Raw genomic sequence first — 13,580 nt, 5'->3', positions numbered from 1 at the left:
TTAAATTGTATTTCGCATGTAAATTTTTTTTCTGCTGAATTAGACATATGCATCCGAGTTGGATTCTAATATCCGTATCCGTATCTAGGGAATACGTCCTAAAAATAAATAAAAAAACCACAGCTTAGATGGGGTTATTACTTTACATTGTATTGCAGCTCTGTAAACCGATACTCTTTTTTTATAAGACTCCTGTAAACTGAATTTAGAGTGAGGCAGAACATGCTGCGCCTACTGCCTAGCATTCGAACAGTAGATAGATGGCAGATGGAATTGGATTTGGCAGTGAAACAATGTCTTGCTTGCAGAACCCTTCAACGAGTAGGTCCCTATATTGAAGGAATACAAACCATAATTACACTGACAATTTCTTTTCTTTCTTTCCACTTCTAAAACCTTGCAGGTTCGCTGTTATCCGAGGGAAAAGAAAAAAAGGGGGAAAAGAGAGTATATTATACATCAAGACAGCTGAAAACGAAATAAAGGAAAATTCAGTATAGCTATACTAGCTCCTTCGGTTCTGAATTTCACCCGGTCTCCGACGAGGCAATCTCAAGCTCGGCCCACCACAGGGGGTTGTCTCGCGGGGTCGCCTGCTCCGGCGACAACGCGGTGACACCTCTCATCATCCTCGCGACCTCTCCCATGGCTGGTCTCTTCTCTCTCTCCGGGTTTATGCACAGTCTCACAACCTCACACAGCGCCGCCACATCCTCGTCAGGCACAGACGACTTCAGCGTTGGGTCAGCCATCCCGCTGAGCGGCCTCTTGCCGTCCATGTAGCTCGAAGCCCACAAGACGAGCAGGCCGTGGTCTTCGGAGAACGGTAGCCGACCGGAGATCACCTCAAGCAGCAGGATGCCGTACTTGTACACGACCATGCTTTCTTGGTCAGCAATAGCATTTTGCAAAGCGGAGCCTTCGTCGTCCTTCCAGAATTCGATGTCAGATATCTTGGCCGCATAGTCATCGGTCAAGTAGATGGATGAGGAGCTCAGGCTTGTTGGGGTGACTGGAGGGTCTATCCGGCTCATATGCTCCAAGCAGTATGCTACTCCCATGATGATGCGCAGCCGTACAGGCCAGTCCAAATCTTCTGCTTCTCTAACTGCACAGACATTATCATAAATTCAGTCAGCATAATGAATAGTTAATCAGTTAACTTGTTCTTCAGAGGAAACAAGAACCGAAGCATCACAGTTATTTCTGAAGGAAAATAACCAAAACGCTAGGACGGCATTTCGATGGTTCCAGATGCTGAGGTAAGAGCCAAGCCACTCACTATGCAAATGCTCAAAGAGGGAACCACACGGAGCATACTCGAACACCATCATCCTAGTGAATGGCTCGTCGCACTTGCAGTAGCCGAGTAGGTTCATGAAGTTCTTATGGTTCACTCTGGACAACGCAGAGATCTGAAAGAACAGCAGTAAATAATCTAGTAGCACACAGCAGTAAATATGCTAATTGACTTGACAAAATGAGTAGCTATGTACTTTTGCACATTGCATATTACCCTGTTCCTAAATTGCTCCTCAGACTGATCTGACCAATTTTTGGCAGAGTCAACTGAAGTGGAGACAACAGCTATTTCAACTCCACTTGACAAAGTTCCCTTGTACAATGTGCAGCCGGATGAAGTGCCAATCACATTGATGAAGTCCTCGCACGCTGCCTGAAGCTCTGCCCTTCCTAGAGAAGGCACACCTGCCCATAAGATACAGCAAACTCACCATCTTTAAGCACAGTTTATAACATCGAGTAAGCAAACTTTATCCTTGTGTGATGAAATGTGTCCATTAGTCTACCCATAAGTTTCAGACGATACAGATACTGACCTGTCACAAAGGCTTTCCTGAGTGGTCCACTGAGTCCAGTAGCCCATGGCATGACAGTATTATCCTTCTTTCTACCAGAGAAGAATAGATACATGCTAGTAGCTGCAACCAAGAGGAAGACTGCTCCGGTGATGGCCAATGTGTAGATTGCCCAGTGAGGTAGCGTGAAAGACTTTCTAGTTTCAGGTTCAAGACCAGCAGGCCTGGATGAAGGATCAAGATGTGGTTTGTCTCCAAATGCATGGTTCGAAGATGCTGGGCCAAGCTGGTCTCTTGGATGCAGTAGGAGTCTCCTCTGGATGACACCCCGAGTTGTTCTGTGTAGTGTTGTGGATTAACATAAGTGAATGAATACACTTGGTGGAGTTGTGATGTACAGTTAATGAACTCCATACAACGAAAAAAGGAACACTTATTCTGTTAAGCGTTTTCTGCATGACTGTAGCCCTCCATCAGAAAGAGCCTCTGAAGTCTGAACTCATGTTAATCTTTTGCAACTCAGGTGCCATTTCATCAGATAACTTTTGTTGCCCTTGACTAAGCTGCTGAGATCATCATGTGGCACCTTGTTAACTTAGGTGCCATTTTCTGCATGATGTTTGTCGCGGCTGTTGAGAGAATTTCTAAGATTTTTCTTGCTTCTTGTATTTTTCTGATTTAAGGATTATTTTGCTGTCTTGAATCCCAACAACTATTTATCTATGGATTATGAAACGTAAATTTTGAAGAGAGGCCAAGAAAGGCTCGAAAGTCAATATTCTTGTTTGCATGCATAGCTTCCACAAGAAATATTTGACTAATTCCTAAACAACGGCGGGAGATAGCAAATACCCGCTGAACTCAAATAAGGTTCTGTTTCAAGAACTATTCAAATCATTGCTAACCACACATGCTCGATGCTTATAAACCATCTGTAATTCAAGAGTCAGCTTGGATTCCTTTTACCGCCTTGCAAATTGAAGGAGCTATGGATCAACAGAAGCAACTATTTACCGTGAACTCTGATATTAGCAGAAGAAGGCTGAAGATTGAGCAGTAATAGTACTTACAAAGCCACCGGTCTACCATCATCATCTGAGCACCCCACTCCCAACCAAGAACAGCGACCAAAAAGCTTCCATTGTCTGCAATTCGATAAAGACCTAGTTGGGTCTTTCCCTGAATCACCAGTAGACATGTTTAGGCACAACTCCATTTGAGTAAAAAAAAAAAAGAATTGCGTTATCGGAAAAGAGAAGAAGAAGAAGAATTGTCACCTAGTTCATTGATGGAAGCACAGGACCCAGGTGTGTCAGACAGAAGCAAGGAGAAGACTAAGAGGCAGGAGGCCACTCTAATGCTCCATATCTCCATTTCTCCCGCTGGATGTGGAAAAAGGAAGTAACAATGAAAAGATCGGCTACTGCGAAACACAGTATGGACTAATTATATTGAAGGAGAGGCAAAGATTCCAATTTTTTTTTTAATTTTACCTGATAAGTGTGGCGATGGGGCTAGATGTCACACATAATAAAGCTCAAATCTTTTGAGCACGCATGGTTCCATACTACCTAAAGAAAAGAATCGATCAAATCAGCTGCCTTTATTTTTTTTCCTTCTCCAAGGCAAAATAGGATGCTCCAAGAACAAAAAGAAACGTTGAAAATAATCTGGAAATTAAGTGCCCAACTAGGCAAGCAAAGAACCCACTCTCAGTAGCATAGCATGCAGAGGCCGGCCATAGAAGTTACAAAAAGAAGGAATAGCCAACGAATAGTTAGGGTCGTCATGACGAGCACCTCAACTTACCTGTAAAGAGATTAAAGAGGGAGGAATCCGCTGACTGTAAAATACATGGAAAGAGAGGTCAGGGTTGGCTGAGGCACAAGCTGCAGCTTCGAGAGAGAGCCAGTCAATGCATGTCTCCCTCGGAATCAACTGAGGAAGTAGGCAAAGAGAAGGGTCTCTCTCTCTCCTGGAGATGGAGTGGAGTACCAAAGTACTTGTAAGTAAGGCTGTAAAGCTTAGCTTGCCACCTCCACCTGCAAGGATATGTAGGAATATTGAACTCTGCAGATTCACATGGCAGCTTGAATGTCTGTCTCATTGTTTGCTTGTTTGTTTGCAGCCAGTCAGCTAGTCTTTTCCAGGCAAATATATGGCAGGTAGGTAGGTGATTACTGGAGTAATAGTAACCGATGCCTTCAACAATTCTACATTTCCTCTTCATCTAAAGAACAATTATTCATTTCCGCCCTTCTCTTGCCCAGTCGTTCTTTGTTTTCTCTATTGCTTCTGCTGATGTTGCCGAGCTAGCTGCTGCCGTTCAACTAGGACCGGATCCATTCATAAAAATATTAAAACAGCTAGTGGTTGGAGCATGCATATCAACCTTCTCCTTCATATATCGCAAGTAAGAACAAGTTTAATTTGTTTGTTCTTGTCAAGTTTAGTTTTTCACCGTCAGCAAGAAGCCAAGAACAAGTCAATTCACGAAAGCGCCAAGTCACCCACCCGTTTACGAAGTTTCACTGGTCGTCATCTAAACAGTGACCACATCAACCCTTCCCATCAGCTCCTTGTGAAAAATATATGCTCGAAAAACAAACCGAGTTGGTCTCTTGTGTTTGCCAAATTGAAGTATACTTAAGTAGTTGCCTTGCTTCCAACATCACGCCAAAGAGATTTTAATGGGGCTTTGATATATATAATGAAATCGACGTATTTTCCAGAGTTCGTCCAAACAAGAAAATGAGGCGGCCCGACTCATTATAGAAGATATCAACATGAGGTCGCGGGGATGTTTTTAGAGGGGGCGAGGTTTATTTTACTGTTATGTTTGTGCCCTCTGTATTGTAGGCCTTAAAGCCATCGAAGTTATCTGCTAGTTGTAATTAGACACTTATGTTCTCCTTCTCTTAATTAATTTAGACATAACTTCTTAATTAATTTAGGCATAACTGCTGCCATTGCCTGCAAAAAAAAAAGTAGTTGCCTTGCTTAAAAAAGAAGAAGAAAGAATATACTTAAGTGGAAGAAAGGCTTAAAGTTGAAAGAAATCAAATTTGTCAGAGATAGTAGAAGAGAAGCTGGACCTAGCAGAGATAGTAGAAGAAATTAAATTCACGATAGTATCTTGTTACTTATCCCAGGAAATGAGATACATGATGGCCGTCAGAGACCAAGGATGGATGCAGACAGAGGAATGCATGTGAAATGGATCACATAGACCTGGCCCTGCATGTGGGTGGGCCCTCCTTATTCATGGACATGATTGTACAATTTTGAACTTGTCACTAATGGTCAGTTTCTAATTAATCCCCACTTGTATTATCCAGTTGATACTCCTTTCTTCTAAGACGCGTCTACTTTCTTCCAGTATATATACACTTATTGGCATACATAAACCGAGACGAAGCTTCGTGATTTCACACCATCCAAGAAAGCTATTAACTATGGATCGATCGTGAAAGGTCATTACACAATGTATATATATATATATAAGTATATATGGAGAGAGGAAAATCTTTGTAAACCAGCGTGTTGCATCCTAGTAATATGTTTTATTTCAGTGTCTTGTCAGCAAAGGTGTTTGGTCTACTGGTATGATTATTGCTTTGGGTGCGAGAGATAGCGAGTTCGATTCTCGCATCACCCCCTTTACTTTTATACTTCTTACGTTTGAAACCTTTTGTTGTGCCTATACAGCGGCGAAGCTAGAGTAAAAATGTTCTGGTGCACCACCTTATCGTATTTTACAGCAACACATAAATTCTCAAATAATATTTCACTATTTTTTACCCTGGTGCATGTACACCATGGAGGGCCAACATGGCTTCGTCGATGTGCCTATATATGCAGCAAGCTATCCTCTCTCTTTTCCCCCTTCTTCCGAGCACCTCGTAGAATTTCAAGCCTTTCAATTGACCAAACTGTTGTGCCTGTCGGCAAGCCAATATTAGTTGCAGCAACTTGTAACATTAGAAACAAATGCACGTGCATCTCATGACAACTTAGGCATGGTCACCTTCATGCATGATGGGGTCAGTCGAGGAAAGCATTCAGACAACGCAACTACACAGCTCAACAGCTGAGCGTTATCAATGTCCTGTACGCATGAGGACCGATTGCCTGGCCATGCACATCACATCCTCATGCAAACCCTTTATAAGATCAGCCCCTACGATTTTTTAGGTCTGGGGTGCACAAGATGCCGCGAACACAAAGATGAGACTCCCTGGAGGCTGGAACAAAGCCCTTACGATTCACATCATAGAGATCGCAAGCAGAATATGATTACACCTCAAACCGGTACATACATCCAAGTACCAATTAAGACGACAATATTCGGTGATGACAGTATCATGCATCGACTACCAACATTGTATGCTTAAAAAAATTTCATAGTTGTGACACCAAATCTCCATAACGATTCAGCACGAGCTCTACCCAGATGGTAGCACGAGAAATCGGTAGCGTGTGACTTAAACCCCACCTAGTTCATAGTCGCTGGTGCAACTTATACACCCTCCTGACAAGATAAAACACAAGATCATGTAAATGGGCAGCGAGCCCCTCCTCACCGAAAGTAAATTGATACCAGTGGGATGTCAACGTCATTGTCATCGTCATCCTCGCAGGCCACCACAACATCTAGATGGCGCCGATATGAGGGCACCTCCATCTTGGCCACCTCCCTGGCCACATCCACCACCTTCTTGTCCAGCCGTTCCTTGTGCCTGGGGAACATGGAGTTGTACAGAAGCGAGGTGCCGCAAGATATGCTGTATGCGTTCAAGCCCTTCTCCTTAAGCCATTCCAGGAGCTCCTTTAGCGTGATGTTGCCAGTTATAGTCCAGCGGTCCCAGACGGTCCATGACATATCTTGGTGCTTGATGGTCTTGGGTGGGACAGGCTCCGCCATAGAGAAGAGGGGGATTGCAAGGTTTGCAAATGTGTTCCGGTAGTCTTCAACCTTGTGCCCACCAGCAAGGACTTTGTAAAGCTCTAGGCAGACAAGGCCTGTGGCCATTGCGGTTGACGTGGCAATGGCTGGGATGATCCTGCCCGCTATAAACTTTGCCTTCAGCTTGTCAACTTCAGGGATGCTGTAGTTCCTCGCCCGCATGTTAGCAAAGCCAGCAATCAAGTCCATATGGAAATTGGTATCATCATCCTGCATATAAAAATAATAGCTCAGCCATTCTGAATCTTAAGATGATTCTTCATTTTAGAGACATGGATACCCAAGAAAACAGCTAGAAGAAATTACACATTTAATAAAGCTACAGTACATGAGTGTAAGAAAACTCTTCAGAATAAAGCATTGAAGTTTTAGAAGTGATTAATTGGACATACTGACCTTCTCAAACTGTATTGGGTTCATGTGGAATCCTGGTGGCAATGTTTTAGAAATTGCTTCCAACTTTGCAATAAGCTCTTCAATGACGGCAGCATCATCAACAGATGCAGCGGATATGCTAGTAGCCTTCTCATCTGTCTCTATTTTAACCCCCTGTTTTGGTTGGAAATCAGGTACAATGACCTTGTCGACAGCTTCAGCTAGTTTCTTTGGGTTTTTCGCCCAATCGGGTATGGGTATTCCAAATGTCTCTGCCCTTAATATCGAGGCAGCCAGCAAAAAGCTAAGCTGACTTGGGTCAGTAGACGAGAACTCCAGAGGTCGTGGGAACCGCTTAGGAGCAGACCAGAAGGGAGTGCCAGAGCTGGTCATTGCATCTTCAGGGAATGTGAACGTCAGCTGCTTCACACGGTTGGAGAAATAATCCTCAAACCTAATATAAACCATCAACAGAAAACAGAAGAGCAAGCAACATTAGATCTTTATTTCATCAGGAGTGCTGTGAAATAGATAGCATGATCAAAAGGCAAAGGCTTTTGTTGCAGTATTTCAACATTTCAGAACTTCGACACACATTGTAATACACATGAAACAAATGTGAAACTAAGCAGGTGTACACAGCACCGAGATGGACTATACCAATTAAGCAACAATTGTGAAGAGAGATAGAGGAGGGGGTGCACAACTTACTTAAGCCGGGCCCAGGTAATACAATCTTGGAATGTCTCACACTTCTCCCTATCAAGGCATTCAATAACACGCTCAAGCTGATCCCTAGCCTGTGCATCCCCAGCGGTTCTTGCTGCAGTTGCATATCCACTAGGATTAGACAGGAAAGCATTTACTTCAGTGGGAGTTTTCTCAAGAAGACCCTCAAACTCAGACCTTGCCCACGTTAGGCAGTGATCAATATTATGAGGAAATGAATGTACGGTGCACATAGGTGCCTGCTTTTCAGGTGGATCTCTGGACGCCCCATAGTTTTCTGTTAGGTGAGGTATGACCATCTGTGTGTTGCATTTAGCACCCAGAGTACCCGATTCAAGAAGTGGCTTCTGGAAATATAAACATCTGGAGTCAATGTACATTCTTGCAGTCACATTATCCAAGGCATTCACAACAGCATCCAAGCTCTCCCAAAAGGCATCATTAAACACATTTTCAGTCTCAGGACTTGCTCTGTTTTGAAGGGCTTCGACATTAAGCTTAGGATTAATTGCCATAGCAGCAGTAGCAGCAACTGTGGACTTGGGCTGCCCAATGTTCCAGTCACGGAAGAGAAACTGGCGACTGAGATTGCTCTTTTCTATGACATCATCATCTGTCACAGTCAGCTTACCATTATGACTGCAAGAAATGCCCATTAGTGCAAGGTTCTTCAAGAATTCACATCCAAGTGCCCCAGAACCAACCATGAAGACTTTTGCCTTTTCCAGTTTATTTTGAAGCTTAGCCCCAAATACACTAATTTGTGCATCATATCTACTGTTCTCTGGCTTCAAATCACTAGGCTCCAAGGGTTCAACTGGGAGAGATTCAACAGAATCAAAGTAGAAGAACTGCAGAATCAAGATGGTACAGTAATATTATAAATTTTCTGCAAACAAATAGAATATTAAATTCAATAAAAGGGCAACGGGTTATAACCTGGTAAAGTGGATGGAATTTCCCTGAGCATGCTTTAACAACCTCCTGACCTACAATACCTCCAAACATTGCAGCCATAGGATTCAAAACAGCCCTGGAACCACTTGCAAAATGGTGCAGGAGCTTTTTGTCAATTTCTTCAAGCTTGCTATCACCAAGAGTTTCATTAATAATAATAGCAAAATCAATCAGCTTTTGTGCATCATCAGCTGACCCAGCAATAGGGAATCGCCCCAAACCATTCCTAAACTTATCCAATGCTTGGAAAGCCAAATGCAAAAGTGGAGGACGGTCGAATTTGGAGAAATCACTCATCAGAAATTCTCCCGGTTCCTTAATTGCCTCTTTCATGGATTTGAATTTAAGAACCTTTGGTGGCTTTACCTGTGTGACAATACCACCTCTAATGTAAGTGCCATATGAGGTAGTGTCTTCTTCAAGAGTAAAAGAATAAGGCCTAGCATTCTTAATCTTTCTTGGTTTTCCATCATTTAGCTCAGTCATTCCGTGCACTTCAGAAAAAATAACTAGATCACCATCCTGGAACTCCAGACGCTCATCATCCACGCAAGAAACAAGTGCTGGGTTATCATTGCTGATTGATGCAACAATTCCTGTATGTGGTTCCTCTCCATCAACATCCAAAACAGTAAATTCAGGACCAAAGTCACAAAAGACACTGCCAAAAAGACCACGAACTTCAGACTTAATGAAAGCTATTGGTGGCTGGTGGCTATGGCAGTAGTCATCAAACTCAACTGCTTTCTCTAAGCTGATATCAGTAAAGACCACAGCCTGTAAGTTGATGAAGAAATTATTATTCTGAGAATAAGCAGGCAAATCTTTACCCAGTCTAAATCAAGAAGCATATATCAACACAATTCATAATGCACATTACAAAAAAATCGATAAATCATCTTGAAACAGGAACATGACTTCAAAATTTCAATCCTCCTGACCAACAAACAAACCACTTTGTGGGTCATGCTCCCATGGTAGAATATATGCGAAAAAATGTGAATTAAACAGATAATGTGTGTCTACACACGCTGATAAACTTTTTTGCTGTTTTCTACTTAACTTTTCTTTGCAGCAGTTGGCACGATATAATAATCTTATGAGTTATGACTTTGGAGATGATAGTACGTGTTTATATATAGACAGGAGTTTTTCTATCTGTACATGTATATAGCTAGGACTTCTGGCCCTAGGAATACAAGGTAGGCATTCTATCAACAGTACTAAGCCAACTCTCACTTGGTTTATACAGTAAATATAGCCGAATACGAAATTCAGAATCATGAAAAGACAGAATGCTACTTTCTGACCAATATAAGGCAAGTAAGGGAACAATAGAGGAGACCAACTATAGGGCCTATAATGCGACTTAGCTTTAAGCAATATCAAATAGTCATGCTGATGAAGCAGTTTTAGAAGCTAGCAGCAATCAGTATGCATGGCTCATCCTAAACACATTTCGACAGTACACGCATTTATACATGTCAGATGCCATTTCATGTTCATGTACCTGAAAGTTAGAAAGCTGCTCCTTGGTCAAATCACCAGTTAAGGTAGTGATAATTACAGCATTGTTAAGCTCTTGTAGCTTAGCAACGCATGCTTGAGCACGGTTTTGCCCAACATCCTTCTCTGAGAGGAAAAAGTTGCTTGATAAGTCCCATAGCTCCACATTGCCATCATCGTGCAACGTTACGGATTTCACACCCGCGAGGACAAGGTTCTTTGCTGCAGGAATAGATGAGCATTAAGTAAATTGAATGTATATGAAAAAGAAATAAAAAAGAAAAGGTAAAGCAAAAGGGCGTCCAGCATCGAGTAATTTGAATTGCTCAAAACTAATTCCAAATTTACAGGCTACACATGATATATTGAATGACAAGCATATATACAATACCACAGCAGGTGTAAATTTTAATTTTGTCTGAAGCATCCAGGTTGTGATAATTACCAATAGCATCACATCACACAACGAATAAAAGAAGCAACAACGTTAGCCACCGTTTGGCGATAAAACCAGCTCAATCATTTGGTGATATGACACAAGAGATCAAATTGAGCAGCACTACAGTGAAGGTGCAGCTTCAAGATGTCAACTTGGAACTGTGGACCCAAACTAAGAGTGAAATTATTGCAAGAGTATGTCATTCATGTGCAAGGCAGAAAGCCTTGAACTTTCCCATCACAAGGTGTAGATATTAACGTTTTAGAAGTGAGGGACACTGCTAGTCTGCTAGAGGGTCACAGGAACAAAGAAAGCAGCAAACTGTAGACATACCACAACTGCATCATGTCTAATGATGAACAGCACTAGCAAAAGGAAACTTAGGGGGACAGAAGTTTCTATTTTATGGTTTGCACGCAATAATAAGAGCACACATAGGGGAACTAAAGAATCAAATATTCAAATAAATCAGGAAATCACACAAGACCATGTAATGGGTATCGCTGTGCCTCACCAAACTAGCAATACCAACAGCAGAACTTAGCCAGTAATTCAGCATATGGCATTGTGAAACAAAACCAAATATCAGCTCGCAATAGCAACTAACAGGGCAACAAGTTTGGCATGACTAACATAGCAGATGTTTCAGGTTAGCTACACGAAGTCAAATTTAGTCAGGAATAGGATGAGCAGAATGCAGAAAACCCGCCACTTTATCTTAAGGGCATGTTTGCATAAGGTGATTAGGGATCCAAATCCCTAGGGATCCAAATCCCTAGGGTTTGATTAAAAAACTCCAGTTCAATGAACCCCCTCATCCAAAACAGGCCCTAAAACTAGCAGATATACAAGCTCAATTTTATGGATGAGAGGAGCGCTTCGAGTATGTTGGATCTGATGGACATGAACTAGAGGAGTTGAGAATTGAGGCAGTAAGTCGGCGTATGAAATCCTAAAGCACATCAACATATCAGCGGGCGACAAAAACTAACCGGGAAGAAAAGAATCAACTTCTGCATGGGTAGTAAGACAAAAAAAAAAAAAAAACTCCTACTAGACTAGATCAGATCGAGCAAGGAATAAAAATAGCACACAATTAATTAATCGTATTACGAATACATGGGCGCTTGAGCCACACATACCGATTTCGGCGCCGAGTCCCTGGAGTCCCGAGACGAGAACGTTGGAGCCGAAGAGTCGCTTCATGGTCTCGCGTCCGTAGACGGCGAGCTGGCGGCTGTGGAGGTCCTCGTCGATCTCGGGCGCCCTTCCTGTCATGGCGTCGCCTTTGTTGACCTCCTCGTCCTCCTCCTCCTGGGCGGCAGCGCGGGGGGCCTTGTTGTGCAAGTCCTGGACCTCGCCGTCGACGAACCCCCGCTTCCGGGGAAGCATATAGTGTAGGAGGCTGCCGAGGAGCACGAGTACGGCGGCCGACGCGAGGACTTGGGAGGCGAGGGACGGCAAGGGGAGGCGCGTCAGATCCAGCTCGTGCAGAGGCTGGGAAAGCGGCGGGACTGCACGGATCGGGTGGTGGTGAGACGGGGAGCGCGATGAGCGAGGGGGGGAATGGGCGGAAGAACTCACCTTGGATTCGAAGCCAATCAAGCGAGGAGACTCGACTCTGCTCTGCTCTGATCTGACCTAGGGTTTTGAGGACGGAGGGCAACCGACCTGGGCACCTGGCCAAGTGGGCCTCACGGGCCGTGATGGGCACGCCTAGGCATGATCCGGTTAGGACACCATCCGTCCTGGCTAATCGTGTCATCGTGAGAGATCATATTAAATCAAGTCGTGATACGATCAATCGGTGGACAGGCAGGGTAGCAATCGTGTCGGGCCGTGTCGATCCACCTTGTCGGCTCTTGTGACATATTATGTCTAGGTTAGGCCAAAATTGTTGTGTCTCGTGTTGGTCCATTTAGCTCGATTTAGTTGGGATTTAGAGGGCAAGAGAAAATCAAACACGAGAGAGGAGGCTGGTAGCTGGACAACACCGATACAGATACTATATCGGTATCATATCTACGGTATCATATCGATATAGATACATGTATAGGTATCGGACGGACCGATATGGATACGAATACGGTGATATGTTATTTTTCTAGAAAATCTAATATGCACATATATTTTACTTTAAAAAAAGTAGTAATAAGTTTGCATAACATGTTTATATTATCTGAATCGTTTGGCGGCTACTATTGTCAATATATCCTATTAAACCAAAGCCTAAGCTTAGATTTAATTCATCAATAAATTGCATATAATGACAGACGGTAGTTAAAAAATTATACAGTATCAACAATAATTTGCTTTGTCATCTTCACAACATGCAAAACTGTTTTCACTATATATAAATTATATCCACCGTCAAATTTTATTAATTAATTAACTTAAAATCCAGTGTAGTAAGAAAATTTTAGAGCACTGTAATTACAGGAACAAGAAGGCGGTCAATCACAACATCAACAGTTCAGCAACATGTGAGTATATGGCACATCACAGATCACACATCAGTCATACACTACTCGGTCAAATAATCCTCATATAGTAAAATCACATAAGAGAGGGAAGGGGAAGAAAGAAAGAGAAAAAAGGAAGAGCCGGAGAGGAACTCACCGTCGCCGTTGGATGCGGCTAGAAGGGCGTCACGGGCGACGGCTGGCGTATAGGCGGTTCTGCGAGAAGGTGTATGAGAATGCAGGCAACTTATTAGGTTATGATGGTGCAAATGGATGGGCTACATCCCCAAGTATCGAGAAGTATTTAATTGTGTATCCAGAATTTACAT

At 42.9% G+C, this 13,580-nt stretch overlaps 2 protein-coding genes across 5 annotated transcripts; both read right to left on the bottom strand.

Moving 5' to 3' along the window:
• Nucleotides 1–261: 261 nt before the first annotated feature.
• On the bottom strand, nucleotides 262–4,125 carry LOC133906251 (protein MALE DISCOVERER 2-like). Of its 4 annotated transcripts, none has more exons than XM_062348102.1 (8): nucleotides 3,528–4,125; nucleotides 3,311–3,388; nucleotides 3,095–3,240; nucleotides 2,888–2,996; nucleotides 1,839–2,155; nucleotides 1,517–1,707; nucleotides 1,283–1,415; nucleotides 262–1,108 (listed from the first exon to the last, which is right to left on the bottom strand). In XM_062348102.1, exons 3-8 carry the CDS (start codon nucleotides 3,189–3,191, stop codon nucleotides 528–530), a joined length of 1,428 nt encoding a protein of 475 aa, XP_062204086.1. In that variant the 5' UTR covers nucleotides 3,192–3,240; nucleotides 3,311–3,388; nucleotides 3,528–4,125; the 3' UTR covers nucleotides 262–527. The 4 variants fall into 4 exon arrangements, with proteins under 4 accessions (XP_062204086.1, XP_062204085.1, XP_062204084.1 ...); XM_062348101.1 differs by having other exon boundaries at nucleotides 3,627–4,125; XM_062348100.1 differs by having other exon boundaries at nucleotides 3,095–3,199; nucleotides 3,528–4,124.
• A 1,985-nt stretch (nucleotides 4,126–6,110) lies between these two features.
• LOC133905682 (ubiquitin-activating enzyme E1 2) lies at nucleotides 6,111–12,514 on the bottom strand. The gene is made up of 7 exons (XM_062347446.1): nucleotides 12,374–12,514; nucleotides 11,932–12,303; nucleotides 10,355–10,572; nucleotides 8,827–9,621; nucleotides 7,870–8,738; nucleotides 7,180–7,612; nucleotides 6,111–6,993 (listed from the first exon to the last, which is right to left on the bottom strand). The coding sequence occupies exons 2-7, from the start codon at nucleotides 12,179–12,181 to the stop codon at nucleotides 6,397–6,399; spliced, it is 3,162 nt and encodes a 1,053-aa protein (XP_062203430.1). The 5' UTR covers nucleotides 12,182–12,303; nucleotides 12,374–12,514; the 3' UTR covers nucleotides 6,111–6,396.
• Between the last annotated feature and the right edge of the window lie 1,066 nt (nucleotides 12,515–13,580).

Source organism: Phragmites australis, chromosome 23 (genome assembly GCF_958298935.1).
Source record: "Phragmites australis chromosome 23, lpPhrAust1.1, whole genome shotgun sequence".
Lineage (NCBI taxonomy): Eukaryota > Viridiplantae > Streptophyta > Magnoliopsida > Poales > Poaceae > Phragmites > Phragmites australis.
Note: the sequence above shows the minus strand (reverse complement) of the source record. Positions and strands in the feature narration are given on the sequence as shown.

Coding starts and splice junctions, on each gene's coding strand:
- LOC133905682 (XM_062347446.1), bottom strand. CDS start 12,181: ATGCTTCCCCGGAAGCGGGGGTTCGTCGACGGCGAGGTCCAGGACTTG. Junction 10,573..11,931: donor GGGACTCGGCGCCGAAATCG/GTATGTGTGGCT, acceptor CTATTCCTGCAG/CAAAGAACCTTGTCCTCGCG. Junction 7,613..7,869: donor ATTACCTGGGCCCGGCTTAA/GTAAGTTGTGCA, acceptor GGTTTATATTAG/GTTTGAGGATTATTTCTCCA.
- LOC133906251 (XM_062348102.1), bottom strand. CDS start 3,191: ATGGAGATATGGAGCATTAGAGTGGCCTCCTGCCTCTTAGTCTTCTCC. Junction 2,997..3,094: donor TGCTTCCATCAATGAACTAG/GTGACAATTCTT, acceptor CTGGTGATTCAG/GGAAAGACCCAACTAGGTCT. Junction 1,416..1,516: donor AGGAGCAATTTAGGAACAGG/GTAATATGCAAT, acceptor CTGTTCTTTCAG/ATCTCTGCGTTGTCCAGAGT.